Source organism: Siphateles boraxobius, unplaced genomic scaffold (genome assembly GCF_051911475.1).
Source record: "Siphateles boraxobius isolate OS27281-9 unplaced genomic scaffold, OSU_SipBor_1 32, whole genome shotgun sequence".
NCBI classification, from domain to species: Eukaryota; Metazoa; Chordata; class Actinopteri; order Cypriniformes; family Leuciscidae; genus Siphateles; species Siphateles boraxobius.
Genome location: NW_027508942.1, coordinates 1,155,258 through 1,183,223, shown reverse-complemented (window position 1 = coordinate 1,183,223; position 27,966 = coordinate 1,155,258). Strand labels below are relative to the sequence as shown.

The 27,966-nt window shown below is 35.8% G+C and overlaps 2 protein-coding genes across 3 annotated transcripts in view; both read left to right on the top strand.

Moving 5' to 3' along the window:
* The window catches only part of sema4ba (sema domain, immunoglobulin domain (Ig), transmembrane domain (TM) and short cytoplasmic domain, (semaphorin) 4Ba), a 64,254-nt gene extending 51,939 nt beyond the window's left edge, over nucleotides 1-12,315 (top strand). Inside the window, exons 9-15 of the mRNA XM_077194417.1 lie at nucleotides 2,559-2,740; nucleotides 3,215-3,365; nucleotides 4,606-4,816; nucleotides 5,610-5,725; nucleotides 6,142-6,299; nucleotides 7,284-7,372; nucleotides 7,994-12,315. Of these exons, the coding sequence (XP_077050532.1) occupies nucleotides 2,559-2,740; nucleotides 3,215-3,365; nucleotides 4,606-4,816; nucleotides 5,610-5,725; nucleotides 6,142-6,299; nucleotides 7,284-7,372; nucleotides 7,994-8,757 (1,671 nt within the window). The 3' untranslated portion in view covers nucleotides 8,758-12,315. The remainder of the gene's footprint in view (nucleotides 1-2,558; nucleotides 2,741-3,214; nucleotides 3,366-4,605; nucleotides 4,817-5,609; nucleotides 5,726-6,141; nucleotides 6,300-7,283; nucleotides 7,373-7,993) is intronic.
* Nucleotides 12,316-14,748: 2,433 nt separating this feature from the next.
* Nucleotides 14,749-27,119, top strand: rasef2 (RAS and EF-hand domain containing 2). 2 transcript variants are annotated; one of them, XM_077194416.1, is made up of 17 exons: nucleotides 14,749-15,282; nucleotides 16,307-16,459; nucleotides 17,399-17,489; nucleotides 19,068-19,163; nucleotides 19,260-19,337; nucleotides 19,883-19,998; nucleotides 20,107-20,175; nucleotides 20,296-20,377; nucleotides 20,544-20,614; nucleotides 20,775-20,958; nucleotides 21,048-21,146; nucleotides 21,857-21,998; nucleotides 22,101-22,182; nucleotides 26,131-26,245; nucleotides 26,323-26,436; nucleotides 26,510-26,586; nucleotides 26,671-27,119. In XM_077194416.1, exons 1-17 carry the CDS (start codon nucleotides 14,972-14,974, stop codon nucleotides 26,771-26,773), a joined length of 1,983 nt encoding a protein of 660 aa, XP_077050531.1. In that variant the 5' UTR covers nucleotides 14,749-14,971; the 3' UTR covers nucleotides 26,774-27,119. The 2 variants fall into 2 exon arrangements, with proteins under 2 accessions (XP_077050531.1, XP_077050530.1); XM_077194415.1 differs by having other exon boundaries at nucleotides 14,814-15,282; nucleotides 19,257-19,337.
* The last annotated feature ends 847 nt before the right edge of the window (nucleotides 27,120-27,966 follow it).

Below are 27,966 nucleotides of genomic sequence, written 5' to 3'. Positions count from 1 at the left end.
CTGAGAATGATTTCAATTCCACTGCTCTTTCTATATTTTGGTTTCTTTTCTTTTTGACTCCTAACTTACCTTCAATCACGTGTCACTATAATATGGATATTGGTGCACTTTTGCACAGATGACCATGTCAAATTCCATTGGAAGCTGTGATGCATGCCAAACTATTCATTTACGTGCTGCAACAGTTCCTTATTGTTTTAAGATTCTTTCTGAGTTGCACCTGGGGTTTGGATTTGAAAGCGTACCATATCATTTATACTCAGAATGAGCAGATCCTTTGGTTTCAATTGAAATGAATACAGTATGTGGAAGCTTCTCCTTTAAGTTTGAACTACTGTTCTGCCATTGTAGAAATACCCTAAATATATGTATATATTTATATATACATGTACATTTTATATTAATTATATATAAATACTTAAATGTGAAAATGCATTTACTCATCTCACTTGCAAAAAAACAGATTCAGTATTCCTCAAAATGAATAAAAACTATGAATTGCAAACCTGCAATAATTAAATATGTTAAATTACACAAATATACTTTATGTATTTAATCTCACTTTATTAACCAATGTCTTTGCTGCTGACTTTTTTTTTCTGTTATTAAAAAACAAACAAGCAATCCCAGCCTTGGTAAGAAAAAAGTAATGCAAAAGTGATGTAAAATTACTTTCCATAAAAAAGTAACAGAGTAGTTACTTTTTAGGGAGTAACACAATATTGTAATGCATTACTTTTAAAAATAACTTTCCCCTAACACTGCAACTCATTAAAAATAATTATACCCTTAAATAATAATTATTAAAATTATTATCTATGTATTATATACATTCATTTGCTATTACATAATATAAATGATTTTAACTTAATGACCAAAACCAATAAAGCAATTGTGGATTAATTAGCTTAGCAATTTTATATGATATTGTGAAGAACATTTACTGTATGATTTTGATCCAAGCACGTTCATGGATTATAGTGTAACTTAGCCGTCAGCTGCAGGTTTACAGTGCTAAACTCTGCTCTTCAATGATGGGTGGGAGTTTCCCTTTAAAAGATTTTATTGGAATGTGTTGTTGCCGGTCCTGCTGGTATGGGAAGGCGTTGTCCTGAGTGCTGAATTACAATAATATTATAATTAAAGGAAAGCTGATTTTCTTTGGAGAGCAGCTGAGATGGATGAATAAAAATTGTGCTTTTGGGACCTCTGCTTTGCGTACCTCTGGCTGTCGTTCAGGCCATTTGTACTTCTTATTTGTGTGTTTCTCTGCCCTGCTCTTTGCCCAAACTTTCTTTTTCTGTTCTCATCTTTGATTGTATCTCTCTGGCCATTTGTTTGTTCAGGTGTTCAGTATGAAGTTCTGCTTGAGCGAGGGTTGACACTAATATAAACTGCCCTGAAGAACAAAAATATTTAGTTGATTCATGGTGTGGCTTTGTTCTTCTTCACCTGTGTCATAGGGTTTATTATCCAACATCCCTTCCCTCAAGTTTCCACGATGTCTTTTTCTTCATAACTGTATTTTTATCTTTAGATCACTTTGCCTCTTAGTTTTTAAACCAATATTTATCTTACTTTTTAGGGTACTTTTTGTATGATGAACTACAGCATAGTGAATAGTGCATAATACTTAACAACAAAGGAAGAAGTCAAATCAGATTAAGCAATTGTCTTTAATCCAAGAATGAGTTACATCATTTCCTTATATCACAACAACAGCCACATTTTCCCTTTCGTCTTTTCTTTTTTTATTATGTTGAACAGCCAAACAGATCTATAATATTAATGGGGAAATTCTCATAACTGGCTGTGTTTTCTCTTCTGATAGACGTTAAAGCCCTTGAAATTATTCTGCCTGTTTTGTTTAAAGGGACCAAAGTTAAGGCCTGTACACCCTCAGGGCCTCAATCACAAAAACACACTGTTGTACTCAGTCGTAATGCACAACATGTGATAGAAGCTGCGGTCCTTGTCCAGTTCTAAATCTTTATGTAAGAGAGAAAGTTGCCATCATAATCAGGATTTCCATTGGCTGATGCACCAGCTTGTTGGAATCCACAGCAGCTTCTAGTTCCCTCTCGTGGTCAGAAATGTTCATAACAAGTCTTTACACATATCCCCCTCAATTTACTTTCACATTTATGGCAGACACTTTTATCCAAAGCAACTTCAGAGTTTACATTTTGCCATTTTGCCAGGGTTGTCATTGTTAACTTACACTAAAACAGTTTTTGATAATTTAAATATATATATATATATATATATATATACACACACACACACACACACACAAGATGAAAAACTTAAATTAGAGATGTTGCTTTGGAAACTTATTGATAGAAATAAGTTGTAAGTTAGAATTATTAAAAAAATAAGTAAATCAATAAAATAATGCTAAAAATGGTCTAAATAGATATATTAAAAATCTAATAAAAATTACAAAAGCACATAACAAATTTACTTAAAAATGAAAACTAAAACTAATACTAACAAATATGGATAAATACTATAATATAAAACTAAAATAACACTGATTTCGATCTGTATTTCCACAGGGTGATAAAGGTGGAGAGAGGGTTCTGCAAAAGAAATGGACGACCTTTCTGAAAGCCCAGCTCCTGTGTTCATTGCCTGACGATGGGTTCCCCTTCAACATCATCCAGGACATGTTTGTACTGACCCCCAGCAAAGAGGCCTGGAAGAGTACCGTGTTTTATGGAGTCTTCACCTCACAGTGGTAACACATTACGCTATATCTCCTGAAATTGCATTTAGAATACAGATAATACAGTGAATACCATTGTGGCTATGTTTGTGTTCCTCTTAAACCTTTGAGAAAAAGAAGAAATTCAGCGTTCATTTCTCTTATTGAACCCTGCCTGGCACTCAACCAGACTCCTATTGCTGTACTTAGTGTGGGAGTTGTGGGTATTGATTGAGTGCATTAACATGAGGCAAAAGAGACAGGACAGGCAGGGGATGTCAGCGAGACTCAGAATAGCCTCCCTCTTGTGTCCGCCTACGCACCTGCTATGTCTGAGGTTAAATAAGATACTTTTGCATTTTGTGTGCACTCTGATTTTTCAGCTCCTGTTTCTGTGTCTTTAAGGTGTGAGTAAGTGAGGTTGTTATTTTACATTGTGGTCATCGCTGTTTGATGAATATGCATATGTTAGACAGATTGTAATGAATTTTGTGTATGTGTGTACAGGTACAAAGGGGCTTCAGGAAGCTCAGCTGTATGTTCGTTTACCATGGATCAGGTTGAAGAGGCGTTTAATGGACGTTACCGGGAAGTTAATCGGGAGACGCAGCAGTGGTACACCTACAACCACCAAGTACCAGAACCCAGACCTGGAGCGGTACGTTTCGTGTTATGTTAAAAAAAAAAAAACTCGATGGAACGCAACAGAACCGAACGTGGGGGACTTGAGGAGTGTTTAAAAAACCAAAAGAAGCACTGCATCATAAAAAAAGCAGAGCTTAAAAGGGAAAGTTACACCAAAAATGTAATTTCTGTCATCATTTACTCAAAATGTTCCACAGAAGACAGACTTGGAATGACATCAGGCTGAGAAATGTCTAATCAATGGTAACCAAAGCTGTTTGGTTAACAATCTTCTTATTAATATATTTCTTTATGTTCCACTGAAGAAAGAAAGTTATACAGGTTTGGAATGACATAAAGGTGAGTAAATAATGACAGAAATCTACATATTTGGGTGAACTATCCCTTTAAGAGAAGAAACACAGAAAAAAGATGCTCTCAAAAATTCTCAACAAACTAATGTTGGTGGACGACTAATTGACCAAACTGACCCATCTCTTCTAAACTATCTTGCAGCCTATATTAAATTCGGCATGAAATGAAAATTGTGATTGGGATGTATATTCGAGTGAAATGGCTTCTAGAACGAGAAAAAAATAAGGACAGGACTTGATTTGTCCTTCAGGAATTGATTGGATCATTGTAGTTTTTTGCTGAGTGACAGGTTGCTGGAAGGGAGAGATTACGGTTCCGTTCTTGCAACGGTGCACACATCATCAGAGAAGAGATGATGTTGCGACGGGGAAAGGATGTTGGATGAAAAATGATGAAGGCTAAACAAACAATAATGAATGGATAAATGCAAACTGACCACATTGATTTTATAGTGACTTGTATATAGAACATCTTCTATACTGGTCAACGGTTGTAATAAGATTTTCACATGGCATTTTTTCCTCAATAAACTCCTATTTACTGCATATTAATAGTTAGTAAGGTAGTTGTTAAGTTTAGGTTTTGAGTAGTATTAAAAGATGTAGAATATTGTCATAAAGAATAAGGCATTAATATGTGCTTTATAAGTACTAATAAACAGCCAATATCCTAGTAATATGCATGCTAATAATAAGCAACTAGTTAATAGTGAATTGGACCCTAAACTAAAGGGTTACCGACCTTTTCAATCACACTTCCAATCTGACTTGACATTGGTGTTTGTGTTGAAAGTTAAGTTTTGGCGTAATTATGCTGCCACTCACCAAACATCAATGAGAAAAAGAGCGATTTAGATATTGCGCTGTGTTTCTGAAGCATCTTTTTCCATCGTCCTGCAGTGCATCACCAACGCCGCCCGTGCCCAAGGGATCTCCTCCTCTCTGCACATGCCTGATAAAGTGCTGAACTTTGTGAAGGACCACTTCATCATGGATAGCGTGATTCGCAGCCAGCCTCTGCTCCTCAAACGAAACGTGCGCTACACGCAGCTCGCTGTGCACCGAGTACAGGCTCTTCACAAGACCTACGATGTGCTCTTCATCGGCACAGGTGAGGTCTTAGAACACCGCATATGCATGTAAAGCTCAGAATACATCATAGCACATCTGTTTTTATACTAATATTCCTGCATTAAAGGCTTTTTAATTGTTGCTTTTTAATATATATATATATATATATATATATATATATATATATATATATATATATATATATATATATATATATATATTAGCCTTTACTTTACTGAACCTTTAGACTAAATATTTATATAAAATCTAAAAAAGAAAAGTTAGCTTTTTTTTTGTATGATATTTGATACATCCGGCTTGTATGATAATCACAATAATGTCTTAGTTAGATGATATTTAAATGCTTGGTTTGTATGATCAAAGCTCTGTAGATTTAATTGTGGGGGCAAAATGCAATGCAATTCAATGATGATTGAGCGATCATCAAAGCATGATGTATCATATTTGATACTCACATTTTAAGTAAACCTAAGTTGCTTCAGTCCAGTAAATGTTAATCTTGAAATACTACTAACAATATATATATTCTACATATATAATATCTTTATATTCTATAAATATATATTCTCTATTGATTATCTTGATAAAAAAATAACAATTAAAAGAAAGTACACATAGCAAAAGGGTCATAGCACTTGCATATTCTTGCCATATTGTTAATTTAACTGCTTCTATTGTTCTTATTTGTAAGTCGCTTTGGATAAAAGCGTCTGCTAAATTAATAAATGTAAATGTAAAAAATATAAAATGTGTTCTTAAGTATTTTATAAAAATCATGAAAGCTTCATCTCACATCACTTGTTTCGTTTCAGATGATGGCAGGATTCACAAAGCCATCAACGTTAATCACAAGATGTATATCATTGAAGAGCTGGTGATTTTCCCCGAGCCTCTTTCTGTACAACACATCGAACTGGATGATGAGAAGGTCCCTTAAACTCATTTACTTTCTTTGTACTTGTTATGCATGCTGAAGAACATAATGCATTAGTGAAATGACAGCGCGGCCAGAAAAAGGACCCTTCAACCGTAGAGATAGTGAGGCCTGGGAGGGAGATAATTGCGTCCCTGTTTTCTTCTCTGGGGAAATGTGTGAACAGATGGGAAACAAACAGTGTCTGCTCTGTCTACACACTACTCAGTATATACTTCATATGTATATCTTACACCATATGAGCTATTTTAAAAAAGCTCTGTCTCTGCAATTATCATCCATTATCATTTATGTATGTTTTTCAAGCGTCTTTCTACACTGGATGTGTGATTGTCCTGTAGATAGACTGTCCTAAGGAGTGTCCGTCCTGAGAAAGTGTCTCATTTCTGATGTGTTTGCAATTCCAACAGGGGCTGTTGTTTGTGTCCAGCTATTCTGGGCTGGTTGAAATCCCTCTTGCCAACTGCTCCAACTACCAGAGCTGTGGAGAGTGTGTGCTGTCTAGAGATCCTTACTGTGCCTGGACAGGGAAGCACTGTTCAAATATCAAACATGCTCCAACTAAGAGGTTAGCATATTTCCATTACTTGTACTAGCATCTATTGCACTCCAATAAGTATACTAACAAGTATTAAAGTACAGTTTAAAACATTAACACATAAATTATTTTCACAAAACACACATGTACATGAATGAACAAGGTTTCCTTCCACCTTGATTGCTTGTGAGTGTATCATTATTTTTAAATAGGTTTTTGAGTGGCATGTGCTATATAACATTTTACGAACTGAACTAAACTTGCCTGACAAATTATCTGATATTTTTCGAGACTTTCTGACCTTGACACACATCCCATGAGGGTTTGTAGGGGTCCTCTGACATAATTTCCTGGTTTTATTGCTATGCATGTTGGTTACACTATATGACTTTGATTTGGCAGACAAAACCTTTTAATATATTAATAATATTTGAACAAAATTGCTTATTTATTTTTATTTATGCCAAACTACTTAAGGTTTTTTTTTCTCAAGAATTTCATTATTTTAATTAAGCCGTTTTTTTTCTAAATTATGATCATCAGGGCAGTTGAACAACCATGACAAAATTCTAAAATTTATTTTACTTTAAATTAATACTAAATGTGCTCATCATAGAATAGATTTACTTTATGGTTAAGTAGGCCTATTGTCTTCAGTGTCACATAATCCTTAAGAAATCAAACATAATATGCTGATTTGGTGCTTATTATTATTATTATTATTATTATTATTATTATTATTATTATTATTATTATTATTATTATTATCAATGTTGAAAACAGTTCTGCAAACCGTGATATGGTTCAGGATTCTTTGATGAATAAAAAATTCAAAAGAATCTTTTATAACATTAGAAATCTCTTTACTGTTACTTTTGATAAATTTAATGTGTTCTTGTCAGATAAAAGTAGTAATTCAAAAAAAAATCTTACTAACCCCAAACTTTTGAAGTGTTTTATTTTAGTTTACTGTATGTATGAACTGAATTTTAATCTCTGCTCTTTTCTTCCTAGTCAATGGCAACAAGATATAGATGATGCCAACACTGCCATGTGCAAAATGACAATGCTAGGCCCTCGTTCTGCAAGACCGACTCCACCACGTGAGTAAAAGCCATGCTTAAAAGCACTTTCACACTGAATATGACACGATAAAGCTAAGCGAATGGCTGACGATCGGCGCTTTCACACTGAACGCAAAACGATCGATTGCCTTCAGCTAATTCACGCCGGCACGATAGGTGGCGCTTACCGAGAATCCATTTCTCCTCATGTATGTATCTGAAATCTAATTGGACGGCTTGCTTCATCACGGGGCGACGAGAAAAAAAAAAGACACACTGGTCGCGATTGATCACTCCCTGTGTAAATAGTTCCATTGTTTCTAGAATCTATTGTTTCGATTCTAGAGGATAATCGCGACATACATGGCTTAATTACGCTCACTGTGAAAGGTCCTTTACAATATCTAAACAGCGTGAATCGCTATTTGTAGAATTTATTTCCAACAAACCACAAAGTGCTATAGAGTGCATTGGGCTAAGGCAAGCTGTGACAGTTACAAAAGCACTGCGGCATGTGGCATGACCAAACGAATTTACATAGTGCCTCCGGCAAGATGCTCTGATAGACTGTAATTGATTGAAGTGGTTGCGTGGTGGTTTGCTAATATGTCAGAGAAATGTTTGATTTATTAGTAACTAATAAGACCATCTAACCCACAGGTGTTCCATCATGTCATGTGGTACAAATACCTGTCAACACATTTACGGTTCTACCCTGCAAGCTGCGATCCAACTTGGCTGAGAGGCGATGGGAGTACAGTCAAAGCGCCGAGCGATTCGTCTACCCTAGTCCTGACGGCGGCCTGGTGGTTGTAGCCCAAGTGGACAGGGAGGAGATCTATGAATGTTGGTCTGAAGAAGGTGGCTACAAACAACTTCTGGCCAATTATTGCGTCAAAGCAGAGCACGAAAGCACCACCCTGACTGGACGTTCCCGAACGCAGCTCGTGCCCCAAGGGGAGGCGATTATCCTGCCCGGGGAAACGTGGTCGCCGCAGAAAACCAAAACGTACTGGAATGAACTGATTGTTGTGTGTGCCTTACTCGTGTTCTCCCTGGTGGTCCTGTCGCTGTTTGTGGCATACAGGAACCGAGATAGGATGAAGTCCATGCTGAAGGAAGGCGAGTGCCCCAACATGCAACAGAAGAAACCGCGAATTCCAGGGAAGCACACGGAAAGCCTTCCATTAAATGGCAACAATATCCCGCCCTCTGTGTCTGACCACAAGGGCTACCAGACGCTCAATGATAACTACATCTGCAGCACTCCAACCCACGAATGCTCCTCACCCGAGAACAGCAAGAGCTTCTCGGAATCCGAAAAGAGACCATTGAACTTAAAAGAGAGCCACGTGGAAATCTCGCCGACCTGCCCGCGGCCTCGAGTACGACTGGGCTCGGAAATCAAAGACTCGATTGTTTAAGTTTGTTTGGGATGACTGTTAAAAAAAATAGTGGCCTCTGAACTGAACAGCACCAAGGGAGGGACAGACTGAAAATGACTGGAAACATACCATCACTGGGTTTTATTTTGCACTTTGTCTCCTCTCATTTTGTCTTGGTGATCTGTTCACATTTCTCAGTCACTGCCAAGTCTGTGAAGCACCCAGAGCCATGACGAGCGGGACGCAAGGCCTCGGGTACACTTTAACAAATAAGGTGGGCATTGCGAGAGACGCCAATCGGGTCGTCCCGCCCGTTCCTCCGTCCAAAAATGTCTGGTGGCATCTGTGTGAAAGCAATACGATGCCCTCAGGGTTCACTAACCTGTCATGCTCCCATCTCATCCCTCGCTCTGCTGCGTAGAGTTGGTCATCCTGTGAACGAGAAGATTCAAACTTTAGTCTAGAATAGAGTCTCCGCTAAACATAGTGCCTGACGTGAGATGTTTAGCTGACATTTCAACACAATGTAAGATGTAGTGGTGCATCAAAACAAAGCTTTGATGATATATGCAAAACCTTTGCGCAGTATATCATCATGACCTCAGCACATAGCAGGCATACTATGCAAATCACATAAAGGAGAAGCATCGTGTAGAGAGCTAACAAAACCGTACACGGCTTTCCTAGTACAATAAGTGATGCCACGACCTCAGTATTCTACACCGCTTCTCAGAGGTACACATGTTAAATAAAGTATGCAAGTGAGATTGAGGCATATAAAGAGCCCACAATGGGGTTTCAATGTGTAGAGGACTCCAAAGAAGGCATGTTAGCAATACTAAGTACATCCCAAGGCACAAATTACATTCTGAAGATGCAGAAATATGATTATCTCTTTGTTCTTTATACCCCAACCACAATCAGTTGCTAATTGATCAATGGCATTCATAAATCATTTAAAGCAGAGGTTCTCAGCCTTTTAGACTCCAGCACCCATCGTCCACAACAAAATCTGAATGTCTGTTCCTAGTTGTTTACTATTATTTACTGATAAGGATTAAGGATTTTATAAATAATAATATTTTACTCCCAATTTCTACCTGATAAAATATGTTCATTATAAAATAATTTTTACAATTATAAGATTTTATTAATTTAGATGACTTCTACAAATCACACTTTTAAAATGAGGCTTTCTCATACATGTATAGAGATTTTTGGAATCATGCTTCTTTAAAGACAAAAAAAAAGTTTTTTGGGGGTTGATTTTTAGTTTGTTTTGACTTATTTAATTGCTTATTCAGTCTTATTTGTAATCATTTTAAGTTATCTTGAAGCCCGTTTGGCCCCCTGGTTGAGAACCTCTGGTTTAAAGGGATAGTTCACCCAAAAATGAAAATTCTGTCATCATTTACTCACCTATCATTCTCCAAAGTTCTAGCTTTTTTGTTCTTTCTTTTTTGTCCTAACAATGAAAGTCAATGGGGTCCAATGTTGTTTTGGACCCCACTGACTTTCAATGTTTAGACAAAAACAGTTCTTCAAATTATCTCTATTTTGCCTAGAGGTTTGGAAGACCTTGAGCATGAGTAAATGAGAGCAGAATTTTCTACATAAATATTTCTTGAAATAGTGCATAAATAGTCAATAGAAGTGACCAAATGTCTTATGAGATTGTTTACTGATCCAACATTTTTTTTGTTGTGCCAAAAGATTTTAGATTCTCTCATTTCACATCTCTCAGAAGCCCAAGTGGTCTACGGATATGTCAAGAGCTGTTCTCTTGAATCAAAAGTGTACTTCTCTCGGATTAAAGACATTTATATTGCCATGTTGTAAATTTTGAAGGATGAATTTGCATTCGGACAGAATGAAAACGACTTAACATGCCAATTTTACGCTAAGATCTATGCTTCTGAAGAGTGTAAAGAGACCAGCAGAATTTTTTTTTTTTTTTCATGAAAAAGTGCCATGTTCACTATAACACCTTAAATCAAAGCAGGCTAACAGATGTTTTTTGGGTGGGAGCAATGACATACAGGTATATGAAACTACGTTATAAATCGTCAGCTGCTGCAAAAAAGAGTGACATACTGGTTCGATTTCAAACACTACATTACTTGGTTACTGCAAAGCATTGGGGATGGGGATAATAACTTGCACACAAATGTAAGTTAGTATAGCATCAACATAAGGATCCATGTAAAAATGTATAGATAAGAATACACAGACAAAATAATAATAATAATAATAATTTTTAAGAAACATTTATTTCCAGTATCAAATTTTCCAGTGAAATTCCCAAAGACAAGCATTGTATATTGCACCACCCAAGTGTGTAATGTTTCATTGCCATTGATCTTTAAAGATCACACAGACATTTGTATTGTGAATGTAGTTATGTATTGATTGAAAGTGTTCCAAAATTCTTCTTTCAATAGAAACATTGTGTCTTATTTAAATTTACGCTGAATGTTTGAAAGCGGGACGTTTACTTTTACGTGATATTGATGGACAATGACTTTGATCACAAAGTTGTACAATTGTATTTGTAAGGGAAGTTATGAACGACATTTAATGTTTTTACATTCTGCTTTTTATTTTCATCTTTTACCAGAATGCATTACAATTCTTTTTTTTTTGTTTTTCTATTGTATTTGCACAGAATGTGGCAATGGTTCGAATGAAAGTGTCTGGGGATGAATATTCTCCTGACATTGCTGTAAGCCTCTGAGCTACATTTCGTGACTTAAAGGGTTTGCAGGAAAGCAAATGTAATCTTGTAGCCTTTTTGTGACTAAAACACGTGAACAAAGAGCAAACCTCACATGCATGTGTGCTCTGGTGGACTACACAGTAGAATTACCTAAAGTCGAAAACCACTGTATATCGAATGGTCTTCTGTGCAACAGTCCACTGCAAGGGTATGTCTCCACTGTGCTTATTAATATCTACAGAGGTCCCCTAATATATAAATATATATATCAATCACACAAACACAAAACACTTACTGAACATATTTCAAGCACAGAAAAAGAAAAAAAAACATGTATTTGTAATAATAATATAACTGTTTTACATATACTCAGACCTCTGTTTGAAAATCACATTCAAAATATCATGCAAAAATCATTTAAACTGTAAGCAAATTTGCTTCTGTTTTTCAGTACATCATCTGATTATTATCACTAGCGTGCCGTTTTACAGAGTAGACAATGTGAAAACTTCACTGTACATCAGCTGCTACCTACAAGCAGTAGATTTAGTTACGTATATAGATGGTCATATAGTCACATATTTCAGTGCTGAACTGACTCAGACATAAGAGTTACTGGACTGCAGTAGTCTGTTACACTCTTAAATGCTCAGATACATTCTTTATAATGGCGCGCCAAGATGCTCTGATCTATTGTAAGTTAATGTCTTGTAAACTTTAATGTAAAGGTGTATTTGTACATTTTGCTGCCAATGTAAAGAAAAAAAACCTGTTGTGAAATGTATTTTTTGTATTATACATCACTACTGTTTTGTTGTTTTTATTATATTGTACATAAAAGCACTTTAATTTTAATTTTTTAAATAAAAGAAATAAACCCACTTATTTTTACGGATTCAACATTTTCCGGGTCAATTACAGTTGTGAAACTTGCAACCTAAAGTTTGGAGTCAAGTGGCCAAATTATATATATATGATTAATGAAAAGATAGACCTACTGTAATATCCCATAAACTCCTGCCACTAATGGTCAGCTTATACATTTTATGGACACTTTAAGTTTTAGAGGCTCTCTTTTATTTAAATATCTTTGCAAATACAGTACCGGTCAAAAGTTTGGAAAACATTACTATTTTAATGTTTTTAAAGAAGTATTTTATGCTCATCAAGCCTGCATTTATTTGACTAAAAATACAGAAAAGAAAAAAAAAACAGTAATATTGTGAAATATTTATTAACATTTTAAATACTGTTTTTCTATTTTAACATGCTTTTAAAATATAATTTATTTCTGTGATGCAAATCTGAGTTTCCAGCATCATTACTCCGGTCTTCAGTGTCACATGATCCTTGATAATCATTCTAATATGCTGATATATTATCGATGTTGGAAACTGTTTTGCTGCTTAATGGGTTTTTTTACAACCTCTGATACTTTTTCAGGATCCTTTGATGAATAAAACATTTTTTTTTAAAGAACATAATTTATTTAAAATAGAAATCTTTTGTAACAATATACACTACAGTTCAAAAGTTTAGGGCCAGTATATATATATTTTTTAAATAAATACTTTTTTTCAGCAAGGTGAAAAGTTTTAGTAAAGATTTACATTGTTAGAAAATATTTTAATTTTTAATAAATGTTGTTCTTTTAACCTAAAAAAACTATCACCGGTTCCAAAAAAATATTAAGCAGCACAACTGTTTCCAACATTGATAATAAATCAGCATGTTAGAATGATTTTTGAAGGATCTTGTGACACTGACGAACACTGAGTAATGGCTGATGAAGATTCAGCTTTGTATCACTGAAATAAATTATATTTTATAGCATATTAAAATAGAAAACCATTATTTTAAATTGTAATGATATTTCACAATATTACAGTTTTTTTTAGTATTTTGGATCAAATAAATGGTTTGATAAGCATAAGAGACTTATTTCAAAAACATAAAAAATAGTAATGTTTCCAAAATTTTTACTGGTACTGTCTACTACATAAAATTTATCTCACTTTTCAAAGTTGTTTGAGCCAAGTGCTCACGAGCGCTCTAACATTTGACCGTAATAATGCTGCCATCGTGTGGCGATCGTCGGTGTATAAACGACTAATCCTTAGAATATAGCCGTAATCGTTGTGGTCATCATCACTACCCAGGTTAAATAAAGTAACAAACAATATCTGACATAGTTACACCAGCACGATACTCATATCCAGTTATGTAAATAATAAGTTCCTCTTGGTAATCCCCCAGTTTATGCGCGTGTGTTATTTGACGCAGGCTAAAAGTTAACTATGACAGAACCATGTAAACACTTGAGTTAGTTTAAGGTGCGGTGCCCTGTTTGCAGAATGACACAGCCAGAGAGACAATGAAAATTAATAAAATTGCATAGACTACGATTTTATTTTCTACTTTTTGATTTATTTAACCTAGGCCTACTCTTTAATCAGCTTGTAATTCAGAGAAAATGTCATTGAATTGTAGCCTATGGAATACGAGTGTGGCTATATGTGTCGTGGACATTACCAAACAAAGGAAGGCAAATGTCCTTCATCAGATAAAGAACAGTCCACACCTGAAAGGGAAATAAAGTAGCGCCCTCGACAGTAGCCTACGAACCCGGCGCGCGACAGAACTACGTCAACATGACCGCATTCTCTGTTCACTTCATTTTGGTGATGATGTTTGCTAATTTTTTAATCATTAATTCATTTTTTATTTATTAATCATTTTATTGTAGTCGTTAGTAAATTTAATAGCAATATAAGCAACATTTATATTAGAAAAAGAATAGCCATGTAGGCTGACTACTAAAAAAATCCATAAAGACTTATATAAGTTCAATATTTGTCTCTGTTTTTTAACTATTATTTTCTGTTCATTATTTTCTTATTTATAATTAGCCTATGTAAAACAAATGTATGATCAATTATGACCAAATTTGTTTCTGCATTGCTTTAACTCAACATTTTTATATAAGTTATACAAGAATCAACTCACTTTTTAAGTCAGTTTAATGTAATTTAAGTTGACTTAAACATCCAAGTTGATTTGTACTTAAAAATTTAAGGCAGCAACTTTTTACATATAATAGGCTGTATTCCTCTTTGGTTAATAAAAAGCATGAAAACACATCACAAACGTGGTTTAGGGTTCTTCCAGGCTGGTATTTTTGCTTGTTTACCAGACTAAGAGACCAATGTAAATATGGGCTGGTTCTCAGATTGTTGTGCACTTTTACAGCACGCCTACCTCCACGGGTATCCAATGACACATTAACTCGAGTTTAACTTGTTGCACGCGAGATAATGAGCGATCATCCAATCACGCATGGCTTCATCTATCTAACCTGCCTCTAGTTTCAGCGCGAGGTGTCCGCGCACCTGTTGGTGATGTACAGAAGTCTGCATGTTAACGCTCATTCCTCCGCACACTTTCTTCAATTTATCACTTTCACATAGGTTATTAGCGTTGTCGTTGTACACGGGTGTATTTTAAATAAGCGTTTACTTGTCCTCGTCAAGTGAAAAGATGAACCAAACTGACCTTCGGAGACTTTTCGCAGCATGTGATGGGAATAAGTCAGGAAGAGTCGAATACGAGGACTTCACTAATGTTTGCCGAGAGCTTAATGTCCCTGAGGACGAGATCAGGACTCTATTCAACAAGTTCGACCTGGATGGAGACGGATACATTAATTTCAACGACTTTTCGTCAAGCTTTCACGAAGTTTCCGAAGCCCTCAATCTTGCTTTGTTGGGAAACAGTTTGCAAAATCAGAGAAGCGCTTGGGATGAGTTTGAAAACGCATTAGAGGGAGATTTGGCCTTTTATTTAGGAAGGTAGGCTTATGTTTTAACCTATGAAGTTCAGATTAACTTATTTTGTTACATTTACTTGCGTCATTAACAAAAGGATGCACGAGACAATATAGGCTAATTTGCCTACGTTTTAAACGATTCAGTTTAAACTAGTTTAGTTTACTCTCTAGTTAAGGTAGCTCAGGTGTTTGTGTGGACTTGTACAACTATATTTGTGAGGCCCGCTTTGAGTTTTAGACCAGTGAGTGGAACGAGGACAAAGAGAGTAAGGTGAAGACATTTTGGCTGGTCCTCACAATAAGAGCTCTTTAAAGGCTTGTTTGAGGGTCAAGACTTGGTTTTAGGGTTAAGGGTATAACTGGGTTTAGGATAAGGTTTCAGTTTTGGCACTTAGTTGTGATGTTGGGGTAAGAAGCTAGAGATTGCATTGTCAATGAATGTCCTCACAAAGATAGATGTAACCGTGTGTGTGTGTGTTTGCGCGTACGTACATAACCATGTATTTGGATTAAATATGTACCCAGAAGTTAGTTAAAAATGACAAGCTGCTGCTTTTAAAAACATTTTTTTTACTCCATGTGTAACCAAAAGGTGTGCTTTTTATTTATTTTACAGCTGGTGGAAATGGCCAAGATATATTTTATATTTTGAACCATATGCAGAAAATCCTACTATTTATGTATGGAATTTGCATAGCGTTTGGGAGGCAATTACGTGGATAAAAGATGAAAATTCTCCGCGGTTTTAACTTCACGTCTTTTTTTTTTATTCACTCCCTGCACTCTGTTCCTCCATTTATATCTAGCTGTATATAAAAACAATAGTCTGGTTTCTATCTGCCTGTTTAGCTAAGTGAACTTGTGTATACACAATGTTTTTAATCTGCATTTAACTACCGTTTTGTACTTTAAAAAAAATTTTTTTTATTATTTTTTTTTTAACCAATACCTGTCTTGACAATTGGCTTCATCCATCCACATAAGATGCAATTTCGTCCTTGTGTTTTATTGCTGTTTCGACTTTTTTTTTCTCCCCTTGTCTGCAGGCAGTGCGATGCAGTGAGCGAGTTGTATGAACAAATCCACTCCACATCAGATGAGCTGTTACTGCAGCAATATGAGGATGTCATCAAAGCCTTTGTGGCCGAAAGCAAAGAACACAGGATGGAGAGTGAACAACTCGAGACCAGTCTTCGAAGGTGAGAGCATTTCCAGGATACAGCTAGTTTGGCCCTTTCAAATTGTAATTGCCAAGGCTGATGAGATATTTTCAAGGACAATAGTAGTTTTACCTCGATATAATTTCTTGTCCCTTTACATGTTTGAAAAGAATTTCTTTAGCATTTTAATTGTTCATTTAAAACTTGTCATTCTGTGGCCCCTTGGAAGTTTTCTGAAGCTTTCTAGTTAGAGTAAGACTATCACAGAATTTAAACAGTGCACAATTGTAGTATGTACAGGAAGATTTTGCTGTTCCGTATCAGATTAACGAATCACTAATATTATTGTGAACTTCCTATCTGCTTCATCGGATGGTGGACAGAAACAATTGCTTTTTTTGTCCAGGAAGAGTTTTTTTTTTTTTTTCTTCTGTAAGCATTTGATGGATTCAGGTTCTAAAGCCTACATTATTAAAATGAAAGAGAGGTTTTCCATTCTTAAGGAGGAAATTGAAAATTAGTGTTACTAAGCTTGTTCTCATATTTCTCAAGAATTTCTATTTATGTGTTTCTGTAGGTGTGGACATAGTTTGAGTTCTTTATTTTCTCAGTGAAACACAGTCCAGGCCTTTTACTGTGTGTTTAGCATAAGGCTGTTTGTTTCACCTCCGGTCCACCTTACACAGTTGCAGCTTGTTTTCTCAAGAGTCCTACCTTCATTCCTCACTTCCCTTTCGTCAGACTTTTGCTCAACTGCACCCACTTGATGATTATAAGACAGTGTAGCTTAAAGGAGTAATTCATCTCTCCAGTAGTAGCTCCTCGGGGGAACGTTTCTTTTGAGACCTAGATGCCGGTGCACTTGGTCTTAGGAAACCCTTTAATCGGTTGTTTCAAACTGCTTTCTGGAGACTTTAAAGTTGCCATTTGGTTCTAAAAAGTTCAGGCTATGCCTTTTGCTTTTTTTGATGTCAACAGGACAGAGGAACTGACCAGCAGTCAGTTAGAAGAGATGGAGGAGGACGTGCAGCAGCAACTGGCCCGCTCAGAAGAAAGGGTCAGAGAAGAGGTGAGAAGTCTGACAAGGTTGATATGCAGTGACTTTTTATTATGAATTGGCACATTTATGTACATAAGTTTGAATATTAACTCTTTCCCTGCCAGCATTTTTCAAAAGTTGTCAGCCGCTGCCAGCATTTGATCATTTTCACAATTTCATGGCCCCCATAATATTTTTTTGTATGAATATCTAAATATGAAAACTATCAAAAGAAAGAACACACCCTCTGGTTTTAAACAAAAAAACTTGTTTTATTCTAGCTTATTTTTATTTTTTTTCAACACTTGAATGGAAGTTTCATAAAGCAACATTTTGAGCAAAAAGCTGAGAATTGCCTTTGTCAAGCCTGGTTAGCATTCAGAACGATGATCAAAACATAGATGGAGTAGATGAGTCCATCAACATAGCTCGTCCTGGGTCGACATCTCATCCAGTAACATTAGGCAGTTTTGATTTATATGGTGTTTAATATTGACCGCCACATTTTTACATTTGCTATCGCTTGTTTCTACGTCGTTGTGTTTTCATCAGGAGATTCAGCAGATGCATAATAGCGCCCCCGACCGTATAACAGTGAAAACACAGAAAGCTGGAAATTTCTGTCAATGGTGGGGAAAAGAGTTTATGTAATGTAACAATTTAACATTTTTACATGCAGATTAAAAGCAAAAGTAGGTCATGCTTTTCTGAATTCTTAATGATATTCAGATGTGTTGTACAATAAAGGGACACTATGTAATTTTTGGGTATATATGTAACTTGTATTTTTGTAATTGGGTTTTTGCCATGAAGAGAGCCACAGATGCTGACATGGCATTAAATAAAACTGATACTATGTCATTTTTGGCCGTCTAGCAATTAAAAAACAAAACTGCATGCATTGTGTAAAAACATTGTTTTGGTTGTGCTTCAGCTCTGCGTGACTGCAGAATAATATGAGCCTGAACAATAGCAAATGCTTTACAAAAAACTCTGATAAATTGCCACATGTAGCTCTAACAGTTTAATAAAGTTCCTTACTCACCTGTTGAGTAATAAAAACGCCACCTCCACGTCACTAACATTTCAAATCCTTCAGTTCTCATAATCCCTTAAAAGCCAAGCCAATGTTGATTCTGGTTTTATTACAAGCTGTCGTGTCTCTTTTTGCCAGCAGACTCTCCTCTGTGCAGTTTATATATATATCTATAATACAAACGCTTATAATTGGCTTAGAGTGAAACGGGTTAAGGCAAAAACGTTTTTTGGAAGGATTGTGTATTTACTTACTGTTTAAACTAACTTTTTTGTTCAGAATTAACGTGTACTTTAACTATTACAGTGTGTATATTGAATGTTTAAATGTTACTATAACCATGGTTCATACATGTAAATGTGTTTATTCTGTCTTGCTGAGTGGAAAAGAGGGATTTCGGGTTCAGCTTCTTGTTCAGTGGTTCACCTTTATTCTTGTAGCCCAGTGAGCTTTTTAACAGGAAGGCCAGCCTGACTCTGTGCACAAAGGCTTCTCTATGAGAGCTTGTAAATGACTTTTTATTGGGCCTGTGCATATAAGGAAAACACTCTTCTTGGGTTTCATGCATACAGGAGCAGAAGAAATTGGATGAATCCATTGCCATGCTCCAAATCAAGCATGAGAATGAGCTAGCAGACCTGCAAACAACAATCGAGAGGCTCACAAAGGTGGTACAATGTGGGATTCTCCTTTCTCATGCATGTGGGTTTGTCTACATTTCGTGTGTAACTTGCATTGTTTCTTACATTCTCTAATTTTAGCAGTATCAAGAGGAGTCGAAATTAAACAGCCCCAGAGAAGATGCCATCAAATTGAGAGCACAGATTAAAGCTCTGATGCAGGTATGAATCGGATTCATCTTCCTATTTACTACCACATGCAGTGCCCTTCAAACATGTTTGAACCTTAGGGGAGAGTAAGGGAAAATCTGCCTGTTTTTATTTAAAATGATAGTTCAAAAATCTAAATTCTGACCATCACTCTATTCTGAAACTGTATGACTGTCTTCTGTGGATAAATGTGTGTGTGTGTGTATATATATATATATATATATATATTTTATTTTTTTTTAATGAAGAAAAAAGAAAGTTCCCAGCATTCTTCAACATCTTTTTTTTGAAAACTTGAGACGTCTTGAGGTCAGCTATCACATAAGGCCATAAGATATAGAAATTTGGAATGATTTACACTTCAAATAAAAATTTAACAAAACAAGGTTCCTTTTTAAATGCAGTATGTGATCAAATGTCATATGAACCATTTTGTTAGAGGCACCACAGCTTATCCACTGACACATCTTGGTGGGGCAGATTACCCTTTATTCTGTATTTGCAAAATACCAAATTGATACATTTATGACCTCCAGCTTTCATTTGTTTCTCTGCAGGAGAATGAGGAGCTGAGGAGCTCTCTTATGAAAGCCCAGATGAATGTCTCGGTTCTCCAGGTTGAGTTGGACGGATTGAAGAATGCCTTCACTGACCAGAAACTCCAACACGAGAGGTGAGAATACTGATGCTTCAAACTGGGTTTGTGAATGTAATGGTATGATTGCTGCCATTGGTTCACATATAGCCTGCATAAATGTGAATTTTTATTTTTCCTTTTCAGAGAAAGTGATGACCTTAAGAAGATGGTGATGGAGTATCAGTCTTATTCCAGCCATATAGAAATCCTCCAGTAAGTCAATTCAGTTGTTCTCTGTAATAGTCAAATGAATAAAAAATATTATGAGGAAATGGATTTCTTGCTTGCTTTGATATGAAAGGTTTGACCCCCCCCCCCCCCTCTCCACATCAGGGAAGTGAACAAAACGTTGTATGACAGCAATGATGGGTTACGCTCTGCTCTGAGTCAGGATAACTCCTCTACAAAAAGACGGGTAGCTATATAATGTTTTTTTATTTATTTTTTATGAGTTGGTACTATATTATTTTAACATGATCAAATATTTGGATTTACATCGTAAAGGATATCACCGTTGTTTCTGCAATACATTTTAATGTACACAATAACTATCCTCATTAAAATTGTTTGCTCTTCTGTAGCTCTCACCAAAAAATGAAATTCCTTCTAGAAAGATGAAACCACTTCGACAGAGTACAATGAATCAGAGCGGGTAATTATGCCCTCTATTGTTTGCTCAGTATATTTTTCTGTCAAGGTACAACTGCTATACAGAGTAAACATTCAAGATGCTTTGTTTATATTATACTACATTAATTTTACTATGGAGGACTAGATGTCGTTGTTTTTCTAATTTTTTTCTTTTTTTACAGTTTTACTAATGAAGAGGATAATATGTCCTTGGTCAAGTGCTGGGCTGATAAATATTTGGACAGTGGCGTTTCCCTTCAGACGGACCCTGAGCCGATGTCAGCCAGTGATTATGACAGTGACGACAGCCATAATTCAGTGGAGACAGTGCATCATAGTTACTCTTCTATTCCATCTGAACTGGAGGTTAGTCTTCAGCTTTCACTAGTTTTCACACTATACGTGTTGTGTATCTGCATAATTCCTTTCTAGGTAAATAACTAATGTTTTTGTAGGTGTCGGAACTGAAGCCTAAAGCTTTGGGATCCGTACCTCGTAGGAGAGTTGGCTCAATATCCTCACTTCGGCGACGCTTATCTGCTTTTCCGGTCAAGGTAGTTCTCGCTTACTCCCTAGTTTTTAGACATCTTTGAAGTAGACCATGTTTTTTAGTAAGATTACTTAAGGATTTGATTAGTAAGATGTTACCAGAATGTTTTAGAATCATATGTAAATGTAATGCATCTTGTGTAATCTTAAAACTGCTGTATTTAAAAAAAAAACTCGTGTAACTTGTAACTCGGCCTTTGCTATAAAAAGAGCCTCAGCTGCTGACATTTTAGCTCTACTACTACATAGTTTTGCTGAAAACTATAAAGGCCCAAAGTGTTTTGTAGAGTTATGGGCCAGTTAGCAAGTAACTTAGTTCCATGGACCTTTTTTTAGTAGTATTTGGATCTTGTGTATGATCAAATGCTTTGTAATCACATGTTCAAGATCACACAAAACAACTTAAAATAAGACAAGTTTTTTTTCTCTCTCTTTTGAAGAATTTTAGAAACTTTGATATGATAAAGGAAATTTGTATATTATATTTGACCATAAGTTTGATTTCAATACCTGGCATGAATTTACAAATAAAAAGCATTTGTATGCATCCTATGAATTAATTTTTGTAGTTATGGCAAGCTCTAAAATATTTTTTTGTCTATAAAATAGTTAATTTAATTGTTAATCTTATCTAGTAAATGATGGCACTATAAAACTGGTAAAAATTAAATAAGATTGAGAAGCACTGTGATGGACTACATTTTGTTCTCTATAGCAAACTGAAGAAGACTTGCATGACACAGATCTTGCTCCAGTGTATCGTCTGGTGTTGGCTGGGGATGCTGGGTCAGGAAAATCCAGCTTTTTACTACGGTTGAGTCTTAACGAATTCAGAGGAGATATGCAAACCACTCTTGGTGAGAACATGCAACCACACTATTTTTGAATGAGCTTTTAGTTTTACCATATGAATAAATTAGGATGATGGAATCCAAATAGCTCAAAATTCATTCTTGCAGGTGTTGATTTTCAAATCAAGAAGATGCTTGTAGATGGAGAGAAAACAAACCTTCAGATCTGGGACACTGCTGGACAGGAAAGGTAAAGTAGTATATGACCAATTTTAAGAACCAAGTACATGGATAGTTAAAAATGATTAAGTTACATATGAATTAAGGTGCACAGATACTAAATTTGTCTGGTGGTACACAGTGCCGGACCTCCATATACGCCAAGTATGCAAGTTGTGTAAGGCCCCTGAACCACAACCCTTGCTCTAAGATATGACTAGGAATGCAATTAATAGAATGGTTTTATTTTGATTTTGGCTTCCAATGATTATAAAAACATGATGCAGCATTCCAATCCTTTATAACATTCAAATCATGTAACATGACTGTCCTAATATACAATCTCTGCCAGGACTGTATAAAAGCCTATTGAGCTGCTATTGTTTTCACTTTGACAGCCCTACAGTAAATTCAATTGCTTTTGCACTTTATATTCGGCAAAGAATGTATAATGGTTTCCTCAAATATTTTTGAAGCATCATGCGAGACTGAAGTCTGGAGTAATGATGCTGAAAATTAAGCTTTGCATCACAGGAATAAATGTATTTATTGATTTAATTAAATTATTTAAAATTAATATTTTGGTTTTACTGTTTTGATCAAATCCATGCAGACTTAGTTAAAGGCACACTATGCAGGAATTCTGTTTTTGTCAAACAGTGACCCCTAGAGTCGATGTGGAGTACTTGTATTTAACGTTACTGTAAATGCCACTCACGCAGAGAGCAGTGACAGTTCTAGACCATTTCAACAGGGGGGGGCTAAGCTGGGGCCAGTTGTACTGTTAGAGGGGCAAGTTACATTTAGACCTTATTGTTGTCATATCATTTTCTGCACTGCACTGCAGGCATTAACAGGCAAAATACCATGTTTATAATCATTCAACAATGTATTAGCATTTCCATTGTATTTTTACATATTCAGTATTAGTCACAGTAACTGTAATTGACATTGTAATTGATGTCCTTTCTCTTAATTTTGGTGAGAATTGAGCAAAAGCAATGGGGACCAAGAAACTTAATTTACTGAAAATAACTGACTTGCTAGGTAACTACAGTATGTCTAACAGTTTACAGGGTTCCTGCACACCTTTTAAAGTCAAATTTAAGGCTTTTTAAGACCTGAAAAAATCAAAATGCATACCGTACATTAGGGGTGTGCAATATTGACAAAAATATATCTCAATATTTTCAATGTTTTGTTGATAATTAGAAGACATTTTACTGATTGTGTTTGTGTGCTGGTGCTATGGCTGGTTTAGGCCTGTTGTTGACAGCAGACTCACAAAGATATTCATATTTTTTTAATATTCTATGCAGTGGTCAGTTAACAGCGGGGACCGAAATTCTTTTTTTAATTTAATTTGCCACTTTAAATTGATTTCCAGGGGCATTTTCACCTATATATGGACATTCTTTCTAAACTTATTTAGAGTTAAGAATCCCCTTTTATGTAAAATACTAACATTCAAATTAAGTAATTATACTTATTTATACTAATACTTAATTATTCAATAATTATACAGTACCACTGTTACCAGTCAAATTCATTCAATCAAAATCCATCTTTGCAGTGCAGTCTAGAGGTGGCACAGAAGCGGCATTAATATATTTACACTCCATTTACAATTGCATAAATAAAGCTATGAGATTTTTTTTAAATCCATATTTAAATATGAAATGATTTCTAATTTTAACGTTTTAATTAAAGGGTACTTTGAATATGAAACTAAAACCGCCAATAGGCGGCGGCAAGTCAGTCTTAAGTGAGTTGAGGGATTCATTCATTCAACCGATTTGTTCAAACGGCTGATTCATTCGGGAAAGGAGCAAGTGATTCCTTCAAAATGCGGATTTCAGTCAATAAATCATCACTGTCTGTTGCATTGAGACTCTGCTACGGTTTCATTTTGAAATTCTAGTCGGCGAAAAATAGGGAAAACAAACAATATTGACAATATGGTATCCAAAAAGTAACTCCCAATGTTAACTTATTGTTAATTTAACTGTTGTATTATAACATCAATATCACAGTTGCAATTGTGCACGGGAAAACGGCACTCTTGCTGATTTTATATTCTAATATAAGAACATAATATGATATAAATATAAGACACAAACTAATTTGGGGACATAGCCTACCTATGAACTGCACACAGCAGTGAAAGGACGATAGACAAATGCGATGTCAGCTCACAGTGCCTCGTATACAGTTAAAACATTGATTACAATATAATAATAGACAATACACATCGCACACCCGATACGCACATAAAGAATGAACTTGCAACTGAACTGACATTTACCAGCTTTCTCCTTCTCTCCTCTCTCGCGTGCAGGAGACCGACGTTACTCTGCCGCGATTCCCGCGAATGTGATGCGAATTGTCACTTGAACAAGCAAATCCACAAAGATAGAATAATAAAAAAATTATACGCATACAACAACGATAGCAAAAAACAGTTTTGTAAATTATTTCACACTCCACATTTAGGGGGGCCACATGGGGGGCCAAGCTTGTTGTCACAGAGGCACGGGCCCCCCTGGCCCCCCCTCTAGAACCGCCACTGGCAGAGAGACTCTGCACTTTATTACTTTATAATAATAAAGTAGCCTACTGCCTTTGGCTTATAACTTTTTTACATGATTGCAGCTAAATTACAAGTAAATAGCCTATAGCCTAGGCACACTGTATGATTTCATTTGTGTTTGAGTGTAATGTAAACATTACAAAATGCCAGATATCCTCAATAGTTACATGTACGTCACATTATCTCATAACATTGTCCGTTATGAAGTCGTTAGACAATTTCTCATAATAGTTTGGAAATTGCGCTCGTTTACAAGACAACCACTTTTTTCAACCCGAAAAAAAGTCATATAACCATTCCAATGACTTCGAAGCTGTTGAGTTAAGCTAAAAAAAACTGCGTAGTTATCCTTTAACACGAGACCTTCAAAACACAATCTTACCACCACCCCCCACACACTTTTGAATGCTAGTTTATGCTAAAGCATTGGGTTAGTGTTTTGAGCTGTGCTGCTATAATTTATTGCATTCTAAGTGAATTTTACATGGTTAAGCTAAGACTGTCCCTTCAGTCCTGTTACAAATACTGTACTAATCAATGTACCACATGATCAACAGGAAACCTGTTTACAGTAAATAATGGGATATTGGCAGGCATGCAGGCCTAGGGTTTAAATGTGAAGCTTGTTGGATTCTTGTTCCCGGTTTCACAGACAAGATTTAAGTCTACTTTCAGGCTAAAATGCATGTTGGAGCTGTTTTAACTGAAAGTAACTTGCACTGACATATCTTAAAATATATCAATGCCATTGTTTTGTCAAGATGAACACCAGTAATGTTTTTAAGGCACGTTTATAAAAGCTACTTAAATGCCCTAATTGAACTAAGGCCTACTCCTGGTTTAATCTAAGCCTTGTCTGTGAAACTGAGCCTTTGTTTGTTACTTGATCTGTAGCATGAATGTATACTTTATTTTACATAAAGGAATTTCTAGTTGTAAAGGGTAATTCCTGTGGGACCTTCAGATTTGAAGCCTTTGATTTGTCGTTGCTGCCTGTTAAGTTTTCAATGTTTAATGAACCATATGCTGAAGATAAAATACTGTTCAATGTTTGGGGTCAGTAAGAGTTTAATGATTTTTGGAGAGGGGAAAAAAAGACTTGTGCTCACCAAGGCTGGATTTATTTGATACAGTAAAATTATAATTTTTTTTTTTTTTAATCATAATACATTTTAAAATGTAATTTATTCCATTGTTGGCCAATATGCTGCTTAATATTCTTGTGGAAACTTTTAAATGTATCTTAAATGAGTGCTGCTGAATAAAAGTATTGATATAAAAATATTGAAAAAGTTCTTACAGACACCCAAACTTTTGAGCTGTTGTGTATGTAGACAATACTTCACTGGTAAGCACATTCATTTTCAAGAAGTTGTTACTTTTCTACAGGTTCCGCAGCATTGCTAGGTCATATTTCCGCAAAGCACACGGAGTGCTACTGCTGTACGATGTCACGTCTGAGAGCAGCTTTCTGAATGTTCGTGAATGGGTGGAACAGATTCAGGTACGGTGACAAATTTTCGGTGACCTTTACATTTCCTTTGTATTTGTAGTCTGAATCCGGTCAATTTTCCCTCACAGGAGTCAACCGATAAGGACATCCCAATGTGTGTAATAGGGAACAAGGTGGATTTGAGGGCAGAGAGGCCAGAGGGAAGCTGTGTGAGCTCTTTCCATGGGGAAAAGCTTGCTATGGTGAGCCTCGGATTTGTGTGGACTGAACGTATTAACCATGTTGTCAATTTCTAATTGCTGTTGTCCACGACAGGCTTATAATGCCCTGTTCTGTGAGGCGAGTGCTAAAGAGGGGACGAACGTCGTCGAGGCCGTTTTACATTTAGCAAGGTAAGATCAGTTCTTGCTCATTCTAAAACAGTGAAGATATGAAGTGTTTTGAGGTTTCAACTGTCTTCTGAAACATTATCACAGAGAAGTAAAGAAACATGCAAAACTGGGGCGGAGGTCAGAGTCACAGGTGAATCTGAGTCTTCACAAACGGAGGAAGACACTGAGCAACTGCTGTGGAGTTTAAAACTGCTGGGGTTTACATGTCTTAAATGTATTTTAATGTCAGTGCTTTGTAGTAAAGGTAACTTTTTAAATGATTGCACCTTATAAAATTACCTTTTATAGGGGAAATGTTAATACCTTTTTTTAAAAGAATCAAGTTAGTCATTTAAGCAATTAATATCTTTTGGATGTTTTGTAAGTGTCCTTGGTGTTTTTAAGCACTGCTCAAATGTATACTTGTACATTTGCCTACAAAAGATCAATTCACTTCAGGGTTCAATGTTTATATATATGTTTTTATTTTAATTACTTGTTGAAGGATTTTCATGTACATTTTCTAACATTGTTAAATAAAAGTTTTAGATTTATTTCGTTTAAATCCATTCTTCTGATGTTCTCTAAAAAAAAAAAGCAGCAAACTCTGAGTTACACTTTATTCAACTATTTTTTAGTAAATTAAATATTAAAAATACAAGAGTATGCGTTTCTGAGAGTGGGTCTGTTATTCTTGGTTTTTACATGGTAAATGCTGCTCAAGAAAAGGGAGACCTGTGCACAGTAAAGTAAATACCCAGTCAAACTAAATTGATGTACAAAAAAATGCTTTAAAGGAAAGTATAAACAATGGTACAGCTGAATCCAGAGCAAGAATAAAAAGATGAATGCAGTCTAATGACACCAACAGTAATTATGGCTTATCGTCTGGATGATTTGTCTTCTAACTAACGTTACTTGGCTTTAGAATCAACGGCTCTGGGTCAGACCTATGGGTCAGACTTACCAGAGCCCGTCTAACGGAGAGCCTTGGCACTTCCTATTAGCCCCATTGTATATGATCTGAGTTGCAGTTCGATTAGAATTCCACTGGAGGTGTTCGCGGGCGAGTGCAGAATGAATGGGAGTCTATGGAGCTAGACGGCTAAATCACTTTCTCCTGCTTGTCGTTGAATCAACGTAGATTTTATTGTTGATTCCGCAAATTCAATTTAGATTATAGTCGAATGAACGAATACTTATGTCCTTTCGATTTCTTACAGGTTAGGTCGTTGTTGGCCGGAACACGCTAGCATTATGCTATTATGTGACGTCATCACATTTTTGAACAGATTTTTAGAATGGATAAGTGAAGCGGCGCATGGGTTCCCTCGATCGAAAAGCTATGCATTTTCCCCATAGACTTTTGGAAAATCGCAAAAAATATGATCTGTGTTCAGC

What these genes read in the sequence shown, in the direction of transcription:
- rasef2 (XM_077194415.1), top strand. Translation starts at nt 14,972, where the DNA reads ATGAACCAAACTGACCTTCGGAGACTTTTCGCAGCATGTGATGGGAAT. An exon ending in CTATTCCATCTGAACTGGAG is followed by an intron (nt 20,959 to 21,047) that starts GTTAGTCTTCAG and finishes ATGTTTTTGTAG; the next exon opens with GTGTCGGAACTGAAGCCTAA. An exon ending in GCCGTTTTACATTTAGCAAG is followed by an intron (nt 26,587 to 26,670) that starts GTAAGATCAGTT and finishes ACATTATCACAG; the next exon opens with AGAAGTAAAGAAACATGCAA.